This window comes from Salarias fasciatus, chromosome 19 (genome assembly GCF_902148845.1).
Source record: "Salarias fasciatus chromosome 19, fSalaFa1.1, whole genome shotgun sequence".
Lineage (NCBI taxonomy): Eukaryota > Metazoa > Chordata > Actinopteri > Blenniiformes > Blenniidae > Salarias > Salarias fasciatus.
In genome coordinates this window covers 14,865,142-14,877,772 of record NC_043763.1, presented here as the reverse complement: position 1 = coordinate 14,877,772, position 12,631 = coordinate 14,865,142, and the positions used below count along the sequence as shown (strand labels likewise).

The window sequence follows — 12,631 nt, the reverse complement described above, 5'->3', positions numbered from 1 at the left end:
CATATATAGATGGGATTAGGGCCCGGGCTTACACAACCGGGGGAAGAAATGAAAGTTTGGAGGGAAATATGTGACTAATTCCATTCTGTCATCAGTGGATATTAAAGATTTTTGAGCTTCTACGTCAAATTATTTGTAAATCACAATGGCGGTACTGTTAAAATCAGCTTTAATTTCCAGGGGCACGAAGTGAGCAGGCAGTTTAAGTGGGGTATTGTCTCATATCAATCCCTCATCAGACCCTCGGGGTTTAAAGGGATTTAACATGTTGTTGAAAAGACTCCTCTTTACTTCCTGGTGAGACTGAACCCATTTCGCTCCGGGTTTTCTTCAGTATCTACCAGCAACACATGCAAACCTTGAAACACAATCGGAGGGGAAAAAAACACACGCAAAATCTGTGCAAATTCACCCAAACAGGTAGTGAAAGGTCCTTTCCCCCTGCAGTGGGTACTCTGGGCTGTTTGGCACCTGTACTGGATTAATGGGGGACCTCTGCCAGTAGCTTGACAGAGTTAAGCTTGCAGATTGAGTTACACAGAGGGGTGGGACCCATGCAAGCCAGGTGCTGGCTGGGTAAAAACCTCCCACATTTCAACAGTCTGTTTCTGTTTCAGGGCTGCGCTGCGCTCCCCTTCCCCTCTCTGCCCTGAGCCTTGGTGCCGTGCCACCACACTTGGTATTTATCAGGTCTCTCAAGGCTGCCGAGGCAGCTTGTGAATCGCTGCGGCCCTCTGCTTTTTACTGAAGGGTAAAGCACTCCGCTCAACAGGGGAGGCAGACAACACATCCAGTTACAGCAACTGCCAACGACCCTTTCGCCAACAAGCACGTTCACAGATTTTTGTTTTCTTGAATTAATTTTGATCGAAGCAGGAGCAGCGGAGTAGACTCACCCACCTACTCACACATAAATCCTTCTCTCGGAGCAGCATCAACAAGCCAAAGTCAACAAAAAGTCACTATTTTTACACAGTTGCATTGACTGTACTCTGTGTCACGTTTTGATTTTTTTTCCTTCCATCATTGACACCACTTTATCAAGCTAAATATGGACAGATAGCACATCAAAGTCACACACTCTCCGTTCACACCTACGGGCATTTTTAAGGGCACCAATTAACTTCACACACATGTTTTTGGGAGAAAACCTGAGTACTGAGGGAAAACTTACACTGACATTAGCAGAATATTTACAGAGAGGCCCTAAAGCCAGGACTCGAACCGACGCCTTGAGGCGAGAGGACCGACCACTGCTCCACTGTCTGGCTCCTGTTTAATTTGATTGAATTAAAAACTTTATTCTGTAGCAGCAACAACATTTCATTACAGTAAACATTGAGAAAATTACAATTTACAAAGTAAAAACTAAGAATCCTCGTGCCTTTGGGAAGTATGGTGGAGGTAGCATCATGATTTTGGGCTGCTTAGTCATAAAATAATCCCAAGGCTATCAGTGTATTTCTCCAGGATAATTTCAGCTGATGGTTAATGCTCACCGAAGAGAATTGATGCAAGTAGGCAAGAAGTTTAAACATTTAATACAAAATGGCTTCAATGAAAGAGGATGCGCTTTTTGTAGTGACTTTTTTTTTTTCCAGATTTCAGTCCAAAATGGATTCTGTGGGATGAGATCAGGCCACAGCAGGCCTGAAGGACAACATGTTCTCTGAGACATTGAGGACATCAGAAGAAAAAAAAAAAGAAAGAAAACCCAGCTGTAACCAAAAGCTAGACGGAGCCTGGTTGGTGGTATTACTGCCAAAAGAGGCTCAACGAGTGATTAAATACATGTTTTTTTTTTCCTCCACTGCTGTGAATTTTTATTCCCACATCCATCACCCGATGCAGATCATATGTTTAACTGCTTCAGCAATTCATAATGGTCACCATAGCTTTTTTCACCTGACAAAAACTCAACAGGAAACGTCTGAAAACACCTTGCTGCAGTGTGGTGTCATTGTTTCAGTCGTCTTTCATGTTACGTTCGTATAGCGCTGTATAGTCAACCGCTCAAAGAATCTGTGTTAGACTGAAACATATTCAACATTACAATGAAACTGGAGCATATTTATGGATTAAAGGAACGTGAATTGAAGCGAGATGCATATCGAGGTGTTAGAAGTGACGGAGCTGGATGTAAATACATGGTGGGTCACTTTTCCACGCACTGCCATGACAATCCGGCGTGAATATGTAAAAGACATGGTAAAGTGCAAGTGCCATGTTGTGTTAAGACAGGCCTGAGGTTTAAATTCTAATGTGTTCAATCCATCCTGGCCACGTCTGTGCCGGCTTGTTTTGATAGAATAATTCTAGGTTTCATTATGTTCCTGCCACAGCCTGCAGAGCTGATTTGAATTTCTTATAATTCCAAAGTGTGTTAAGTAGCACCTCTGTGAAAAGAGGGGGAAGTCAGAGAGCATGTTTCAGACCTTCTAATGTGTAAATGTGTTTCTGATTCCTGACATGACACACAGTCAGATGGCAGTGTGTGTGCGTGTGTGTGTGTTTCCCTGATCCCACCACATGACTGGCTGCCTGTAATCAGTAATTACCAGGATTGGCTGATGGATTCTAGTTATAATGAATGATTGATGACCACTGAAAGAGAGTGGCCGGGCCATTTCTGTCCTCTGACAGCATGACGTTAGCACTGAATTGAAACCATTTAAGTAGAAAATGACTGGACGCGGGCAAAGGGGCTCAATAGCAGGTACCACGCTGCCATTTTGAAAATGGACATGTTTCCATTCACCCCCTCTTTGAATAGTCTGTATATTCATGTGACTCCAGAAACCTGAGCTCCCGCTGCTGCTAACAGTTCAGGACTGTTCTCCGGAAAGTCAATCCCGATGTGAGACAGGCTCAAATGCTCCCAAAGTGCATTTCATGGACCAAACTGTAGGAAATTGGCACATTATGATTTGTTTGTACTATTTTAACTTGTGCAGCACACTGTCTGAATATCGTGTTAAAAAAAAGGCTTTAACTTCCCAATCGTGATTAAACAGACATCATTTATATGTGATTTGTATACAGTTTGACTGGCTGCTTTGACATTTCACAACGTAGAGTAACTGTCCTCAAAGACGGCTGCAATCAATCCAGTTCAAGCTACAAAATTATGTGATTATTCAATAAGAAATCGATTGTGGAAGCCGCCATTGTCTTGAAGAGTGTTGCCGACTGACAGGAAAACCCACTTTTGATTTATGCAACTTTAAAAAGAAGGAGAGTCGAATTAGTTTTCGCCCCGAGCATGAGCAGCCTCGACGCATCATTCATCACTGTCACTTGTTTTTCAGTAGGCCGAAGCCTTTCTGTGCGAGGATTATTACATTTACAACTTACTTGAACCTCATGTGTCAAGTACACGGCGACCGAACAAAAAAACTACTTTTTGCGATCCGTGGCCTTTGATGTGTGAGGCAGATATTAAATTTGCGGTCGGCCTACAAGGCACTTTGTGGTTGGGTCTGAAAAACCAGACGCTTTTCATGGGGTGGTGGTGGGAATGATGAGCGGGTGGAGGGAGGTGGGGGAGGGGGGAGGGGAGGGGGGAGGGGGGAGGGGCCGCCTCCTTGAACTGCAGCAAACGGTTCTGGGGAACACATGGGTTTCATAGCGGGCAGTGAACGCAGCACGATGGTCTCGTCCAACACAAAGATCTGCAGACTCTACATGACAGACCTGACATGTACAATAAATATGGATGACGGTGACTCCAGTGTGTTCGGCGGCACGAGACGCATCAGATCATTCACGGTTTGCGACGAGTGCCGCACATGGATTCGCAAAACAAGATGTTCAATCTTTAAAAAAGTGACTGTATCCTACATTGATTAGTTGCTTTTGCACAATAAAACATGACGCAATGACATTTGCATGTGGACGTCTGCTTCAAATGGAATTCTCCATCCAGTTTAGATTCGTCTGTAAAATGTCAATTCCAACAGTTGTCTTATGGAGAAAAAAAAAAGTCTAAAAATCGCACTCAGATGCGCAAAAACCACCAAAACAAAAACAAAAACAACAAAAAAAACCTTCTAATAAGAAGAAGCCCATCTGCCTCGACCCATGGGAGAGTAAGAGAAGAAAGAAACAGGATAAAAGACAAACAAACAGCAGACAGCATCAACATGTTGGACTGTGAACACATCAAGAACTACAGATTGTGAACATTCAGCCCGGATTCCAGTCATTTCATTAATTAGATCATGAGTGAGAGAACACACGCAAAGTGAGCCTCTCTACAGGTTGCACAATCACATTCAAACTGGGCTGAGAAGGATGTAATGCCGAAGACTCCTTCATATGTCCTTACTTTCAAAAGAACAGCTCGTGTGTTGCATGTCGGGGAATACCATGACGCCCCAGCCATCGTCCATTCAGCAGGACTCAACAACTGCAGAAGTTTGCACGTGATTTCTCAATGAAATGCATCAATCCTGCGCTGTTATTGTATTCAGATGTGACTGTGGAGAGAGTGTGTTGATGTATGTGAGCATTAATATCCACATCCTGACGTGCACTAAACAAGAAAGCAAGTCTGTTTGAAAAATGTGAACGGAGCATGGACCAGAGTGTTCCAAATAAACCAGAACCGGGATGAACGGACTTCAAGTCAACGCTTTAGGGGTCCAGAAGCGATTCACCTCGTTCTCCACGTTCACTTTAAACAAATATGTTCACAAACCAAACATGGCAGCAGCCATGCGAGGTGATCGACCTCCACTGGGAGCAGTTTGGGGTTCAGATGGACGATTGAACCAGCAGCATTATGGTTATTGGACAACAAATATATAAAGAGAGCCACACCTGCCATTAACTGAAGGAGCATTGATCTCTTTGGGTTACGCTCAGCAGCACTAATTCCAATCGTCTATATTGGTTTCACAGAACTCTGAAACAACTTTAAACAAACTGAGTAATGATTATTTTCTAAAAAAGAAAGAACTATTTTGGTGTAGCTTAGCCAGTCGTCAGCCCGACGGTCACACACAGCCTCAAACCGTCGACAACATGGACGTGTGAGGAATTCTGACAGGAGGAAACGGGGGCATAGTTTTCCACTCCAGTATTCCTGCACACCTGATAGTCAGTGCTCAAAACAGGTCTGAATGGCTCGGTGGCATGAAATAACTGAAAAGAAGAAAAATGGAAAAAAAAAATAGAAGAAGAAATTGTTCAAATTTCCTGTTTAGATTGATAAGATCACAAAAAGCAAAACAAACGTGAACCAGATGCTTGTTTTTGTAACAAGTCTGTAAAAGATTTTGGATTTTTCTCTTCTTGTCAAACCTCATTTTAGCTCGAGTTTCTCTTGTGCTAATCCCTGTAGGGCGCAATGTGGAGTCCGGCAAGGTGGAAAAAATACAATACAAGCTTTTTGATGTAATCACAAGTGAATCAGTTTTTGTATAGGGCTCGATCTATCTATCTATCTATCTATCTATCTATCTATCTATCTATTTATCTATCTATCTATCGGGTGTTTTCTGATGGTTCCACGGTGTGAATCATGCAGCCGTTACTTGGGTGTAAAAGGACACAAGTGTCTGGGTATCTCTCACCATGTATTTATCCCCAGTTGGAAAGATGCATTACCAAGTTTCCCTGTTTTATTTGCCCTATTTAACCAGGTTTTACAGATCAGGGCTCTGTTATAAAGATGCATCTGCCATTGCGGCTTTGTGAGTCTTCAGCCTCCATCTGCAGCCTGATTGACACTTCTATTCACCTATAAGTGCTGCCTTCACGGTGCTTTTCCACAGCTTTTAATTTCAAATGGACATTTCGTTTTGTAGCAATCCCTTTTGACTTGCTCCTTTCACTGCGACTGGGAAGTAGAAATATAGAAATAAATGTGAAAATAATAACAGCATATGCTCCTTTTTTTTTTCCTCTCCCGCTTTCCACTGGGGTGGAATCACAGTGTGACTGCATTACAGAAAAGATTTTTTTTCAACGTGTGTCCACATTCGAAAAGATGACAAAAAGCAGGGCCTCTATCAAATTCATACATTCAAAAGAAGGAGAAACTCATCTGCGTTCTCTGGTACATATAAAATAAAATGTGTCACAATCAAATGATACTCACTTGTAAAATTATTTGAGCTGGAATGTAGAAATGGAATAAAATTGAAATTTATTTTTTAAACCTACAATATCTCTTTTGCCTCTTATATTACTGAACACATGCATAGAATGACAAAAAAACCAACAGCTGGGCTCTGCTGCAGTATGCTGCTGCAGTATAGGAGGACAGCACACACACACACACACACACACACACACACACACACACACACACACACACACACACACACACACACACAAACTAATGTAATCACAGCATTGATTACTGTTTCAACTTGTCTTATGTCTTCTTACTGTATTCAAAACAAAAGAAGCAGCAGAACACAATAGAATCCTAATGAATTAATGCCCTTTCATTTTGTGCTGAGTGTTGAACAGAAGCAGTTATTTATCTCTGATTATTGAAAGGAATAATGTAACTAAGGAGAATTTTAAATGGCATATTACAAAATGTTATCAGTTCTGGAGAACTGGTTGAAAAAGTCCCAGAATTGTGGAAATGTTGACTGTTATCAAATGATGGGGGAAATTGGAACTCAAAAATCCTTCCCCTGGTCAGTGTTTTTTTTTTTTTGCAGTGGTGTAAAAGAAAGGTGAGGAGCTGCTCAGCTCCTTTCTGCTTGGTAATAAGAGACAGAGGGAGAGAGGGAGTGAGTTTCAGGAGATGCTTCCTGCTGCATGAAAAGCAGTTTGTGAACACCAAAGAGATGCAATCAATAATATTGTAAGTGGCAGCCATTAATGCCATTTTCTTATTTTTGTCGTTGTTATTGATATTCAAAGGTTGTTTCAAGAGCAGCCAGATATTTAAAAAAATAACTATTTTACAGCTAAATAAAAATATATATATTTTTTAGTTTTGTTTTAAACTCAACTCCTGGATTTATTATATTGCCAATAGTTTCATGTAATGTAATTTGTTATTATTATTATTATTATTATTATTATTATTATTATTACTTATATGAAAGTGAGGTGAAACTGAGTATAAATTAAAAAAATCTAAAATGTGATTTAAAAACACACACAGATTAAGAACCTGGTTCAAACCTTAATTAAATAAAGCCAGTTCTTCCGGTAATTCCTGCTATCGTCTATTGAACAAAGAACACTTTAAATTACGGCTTTCCATAAAACAAATACATCAATTGTGTCTCTCAGTAATCGGTTGAAATCTAATATTCACACTGAATAAATGTATGCACAGTTCAGAGAGATCACAAAACAAAATGAAGAATTACCTGCGGGTAATTGGTATTTTCGTGCGGGAGAACACGTGGAACTCATCTCCAGAGGTGATTGAAATCTGCTGCGTTAACGCATTAGCGCGGGGCAATAAACTTCACCCGAAGCCTCAACTCCGCGTCCGCTCCTCCGTAATCACTCCCCGCGTCTAAACGGCACATTCTCACACCACAAAACTTATCTAACCAGCCTGACACGAGCACGTGTGAAGACCCCGCTGAGTGTTAAATGTTCCATTAAGGTTCCATTAAGGTCTGAACCGAGAATCCACGTTCCTCCACAGCCGCCAGCGGCCTTCTCCTCCTCCTCCTCCCGCTCCTCCTCATCATCATCCACTCAGCCCATGTTGATTGGCTTTGTAAATATGCAAAAGGTTCTCTTCTCCCGGGCTGAACGGGGGCGATAATAGGCCGTTATCTTATCCCGGTCAGGGGGAAATGCTGGGCGTCGTTGACCCGCGGAGAGGGAGCCGCTGCCGGAGAGGAAACGCGCTGATGCGCTCCCCGCGGAGAGGAGAGCGGAGGGTGGATAATGAGATGAGTCTCAGACATAAAGCCCGGCAGTTATATCTAATATGGGAAATATGCATCTTCTTAAAGAATCACACAAACAAATAAACAACTGATTACTGTTTGGCCGCACCTTTACGCACGGGCTGTGATTCTTCTCGGTTAGTTTGGAATAGTGCCATATAAAAAAAACGCCACAAGTATTTTTTCCCTCTTTGTTCATTAGTTTTGGCCATATAGCCGCTTTAATGCACATGTTGCTGCAATTTTAAAAATGTATTCTAGTGTAATGAGAGTGTCTTCTAAATTATCCAGAATTTCAATGGTTCTAAAACAGCATAAAAAAAAGTGCTACTTTGCAGTGAATGGATTTCGTTTCGTTAAATTGTTTCTACGTGAATGGATGAAAAAGTGTCCCGTCTGACACCCGGCCTGTAAACCCAGTGTAAATGTGTTTCACAGATTAGAACGCCTTCGCTGTCAGGGAAACAATCGGATTACGCTGCAAAAGCAGAGCCTGTGTGTGTGTGTGTGTGACCCAGCAGCCGCGTTCCCAAAAGTCTGCAAACAGTGCGGATTATCTTAATTGAATTAATTCTCAATACACAGATCGATAAGAGTTCGCGGCTGCAGCGGCTCATCCCGGAGCCGCCGCTCCGCTGTGACGTCACGGGGGTATAAGAACAGCCCCGCGCGCAGCTGGCCTCAAACCCTCCAGTCCTCCACTGCAGCGCGAGACACGCGGGAGAGAAAAGTTCCTCTCCAGAGTCACCATGACGCAGTTTTAGGAACCTTTTTGTTTTTTTTTTTCCCTTTCCCCCCCGAAGGAGCCCGGAAGCTTTTGACTTTAGAGACGCTTTAACTCACGAATTTCGCCTTTTCTCGCTTCCCACCGCGCGCCAGTGTGATGCCAGCCGGGATGTTCAGCATCGACAGCATCCTGTCCGGACGGCCGAGCTGCAAGGAGCCGCTGCTGCTGCACCGGAGCGGCCCGGTGGTGCTGTCCGCCGGCCTCACTGACTCTCTCTACACCGACTACAACGGACTGTACTCGGCCACGTGCGGACCGTCTCCTCCGGGGGTGCAGTCTGTGAACGGAACCAGGATTGGATATAATGGCTACTACTACGGACAGTTACACGTCCAAGGCGCGGGAGGAGGGCCGCCGTGCTGCGGCTCCGTGCCCGGCCTCGGCGCGCAGCAGTGCCCCTGCATCCCTACAGGTAGGGCAACGCAGACTCAGATTCATATTTACTGGAAGTTAAGATCATAACAACGTGGAATCTGAACAGAAGTATCAATTCATAAAATGACTATAATTGTAAATGGCACTTTTGCTTGCTAAATAGCATGTAGAGGAAAAAAAGGTGTTCGCTTTGTTTTGTGGTCTATCGGATATTAAAGGCCGCAGATTAGCTGAAAATAGAGAAATAAACAGGGAAAAACGTGACAGTGCTAGTTTACTATTTAAAAGACATCACATATGTTATGTGATTGGACTTTTCTGATACCTGTTTACAAAAATGAAAATATCAGATCATTTTACGCACGATTTTAAGCTGCGCAATTACGCACAGGACTTTGTGGAACACCTGGAGCAGGAAACATTTGTGACTTTTTTTTTTTAATCTTTCTATTTATTTTTAATTTTTATTTCATTGTTGTCAGTGTCCATGTGCCCGGGTTAAATGTCTCGGACCTGCTCTGAATGTAATAAGATGTGGCAGAATAGCTGTTGATCGTTTTCTCCTCCAAGTTATTTCCATCAGCCGTAATTTCACACACTAGTGGAACAAATACAAACACATCATTATTGGCCACGAGGATGTTTTTCACGCTTGGGTGTTGATGGGTTTGTACTTTATCAACACACACAGCACGTTGACCTGCGTTCACCACTTTAACTCTCCGTCCTGCGCCCGCAGCGTACGACAGCCCGGGCTCGGTGCTGATCTCCCCGGTCCCCCACCAGATGATGTCCTACATGAACATGGGCAGCCTCTCCCGGACGGAGCTGCAGCTCCTCAACCAGCTGCACTGCCGCAGGAAGCGGCGGCACCGCACCATCTTCACCGACGAGCAGCTCGAGGCTCTGGAGGGCCTCTTCCAGGAGACCAAGTACCCGGACGTCGGCACGCGGGAGCAGCTGGCCCGCAAGGTCCACCTCCGGGAGGAGAAGGTGGAGGTCAGAGCCCGTTTTTGACGTTTCTTTAAGTTATTGGTTCTGATGAAAGCGCCTCCGTCAGATTTGATCCGATTCAAGAGAAACTTTATTCAATTTCCATTACATCCAATTATACGTTTTTATTATTATTTTATTATTATTATTATTCTATTATTCCTTCAAGGGTTTGGAATCTAAAATAATTAGGATAACAAAATGGGAATTTTGTTCAATATTTATTGCTGGAGTAGAGTTTTTCTTATCGTCGTATGTGTTCAAACAACAATTTGAAAAATGTGAAAATTGAATGAAAAAAGTGTTTCTGAAGAAGATACGCAAATTATCAAAAATACAAAAAAATACCCGTATTGAAATTCAATTGGCTTTTTATCTTATTTAAAATCTAAGAAACGGATTCAACATTTCAGAGTGGATTTTTTTTTACCTTTAATAAATCAGTCCATTGTGATAAAGATCAATTTTACATCAGACAGTACAACCACAAAAACTTGGATTTGCAATATTTGAAAGCGAAACGTCGTTGCAATAAAGTCATTACAGTTCAACACAAGACCTCCTGAGAAAATAAACCAAATACCTCTCAGAATATAACAAACGATGTCCTTGAATTACTTGGTGGATACAAGTGTTTCAGATTTAGATTTTAAAATTCTTTTTACAAAAAAAGCTGCTGCAGTCACCACTGACTCCACATCTGTGTTTAGTTTGATGGATACTCCACTCAGAGATTTCTATAATCTCAGATGATTCTCACCGCCATATCATTTTTGTACAATATACATTATCATGTATAATGCATTTTATTTGACCAATAATAATAATAATAATAATAATAATAATAATAATAATAATAATAATAATAATAATAATAATGAATTTCAACAAAGATACAATCTTCAGTGTTATTGATGAATGGGGGAAAAAACTATATACGGAAATTTCTGTTTTAATCTGTACAAAAACGGAACTGTATTTCCTGATTCACTGTTTTCGACTTGGTCACCTCAGAACAGCTTCACCTCACTGTAAATCACACAGAAAAACAATCACATCAAGAAGCTTATGCGTACATTAGATGTGCGGGAAGAAAACCTTTTTCTTTTCTTTTTTTTTTTGAACCCTCCAGGAGAACCAGACTCAGGTTGGAGAACATAAGTTGGACTGGTAAAATGACAGAGGAGACAGATTGAAAAAACACTAGATAAAATAGAAGTATACGTTTAATTCATAGAACATATTTCACGTCTTGAAAAACTAAACGCTAAGAATCATGTCTGAACAGTTTAATCCACTAGTGATCCTTTGTACGAGTTTTAAATAGATTTCAACATAAAGACACAATCGACAAAACTTTTATCTGAAAAAATGTTGAGCTTCAAGTTGAGGAAGAAACTAATTTAAGCAATAGAGCACCAGTCTGTGATCTTAATGAGTCCTTAACTTATAAATTAAATTTAGTTAATATGCTGTAAAGAAGAATAGACATCACATCATTCAGAAAACAGTTTGTGTTGCTTAAATACAACCAATGTATTCACACACACACACACACACACACACACACACACACACACACACACACACACACACACACACACCACACACACACCATTCAACTTGTTGTACACCTTGCACTTCGAGCTTCTCTAATGACATAATTATCACTGAAGAGAAGAAGCGCTCCTCATGATCTCATTGAAATGACCACTAGCTCCCCTGTTCTGGTGCCGGCGGTGTGTTCAGGGGCTTTAGACGGAGGTCAGATCAGGGATTCTGCATGTTCGGCTCTAAAACCTGCTCTGTGTCTCCCGGTCACTCAGGTCTGGTTCAAAAACAGACGCGCCAAGTGGAGGCGGCAGAAGCGCTCCTCGTCAGAGGAATCAGAGAACTCTCAGAAATGGAGCAAAGCCGCCAAAACGTCCGCGGAGAAAACGGAGGAGAGTAAGAGCGAGGTGGACTCTGACAGCTGATAGGAGGAGGAGGAGGAGGAGGAGGAGGAGGAAGCGGCCACGTGTGCGCGCTCACGGCGGACCGTGACGCGGACTGACGACATGCTGGTGGTGTGATTAAAAAAACAAAACAAAAACAATAATAAAAAAAAGTGTTGCCATGTTGCACAGTTGTACATAATCTACATTTTATTATTAATGGTGCCAGTTATTTATATTTAATTTAATATTTTTTTATGTGACTTTACCAGCGGACGTTGTGTGAATATATCGTAATGTTTTTTTTTTTCTTTGTGATATAAAATGTTGTAAATCTGGTGCGTTTTTTTTTTTTTTAATTTGTGACAGTATCGTTTGAGTCTGTAAAATTATTCACAGTCACTATATTCAGAGCAGTGAGCAGGAATGCCTCCATTTTTATCTGATTTTATTTTGAAAAAAATAATTGGACAAACACCTTAAACGGACATCCACTATAAACATTAAAATATAAATGAAATACCATCAGCACCGTGTCTTCTTTCATTCTTTGGCGCGTCGCGGATTATTTAATGATTTTAATTGACAACTTACGCAAAAACCTGAAGAGATCACGTCAACGTCATTAGAAATAAAATTGCTTAAAAAAACGGAAGTTTTAA

General features: G+C 41.6%; 1 protein-coding gene across 1 annotated transcript; it reads left to right on the top strand.

Annotated features, from left to right (window-relative positions):
* The first annotated feature begins 8,713 nt into the window (after positions 1-8,713).
* gsc (goosecoid) lies at positions 8,714-12,011 on the top strand. The gene is made up of 3 exons (XM_030117227.1): positions 8,714-9,079; positions 9,782-10,041; positions 11,862-12,011. Exons 1-3 carry the CDS (start codon positions 8,764-8,766, stop codon positions 12,009-12,011), a joined length of 726 nt encoding a protein of 241 aa, XP_029973087.1. The 5' UTR covers positions 8,714-8,763.
* Positions 12,012-12,631: the final 620 nt, after the last annotated feature.

Bases quoted from the DNA above. Each gene is read 5' to 3' on its own strand.
- gsc (XM_030117227.1), top strand. From the start codon at position 8,764: ATGCCAGCCGGGATGTTCAGCATCGACAGCATCCTGTCCGGACGGCCG. The intron at 9,080-9,781 runs GTAGGGCAACGC...CTGCGCCCGCAG, and splicing joins GTGCCCCTGCATCCCTACAG to CGTACGACAGCCCGGGCTCG. The intron at 10,042-11,861 runs GTCAGAGCCCGT...CCGGTCACTCAG, and splicing joins TCCGGGAGGAGAAGGTGGAG to GTCTGGTTCAAAAACAGACG.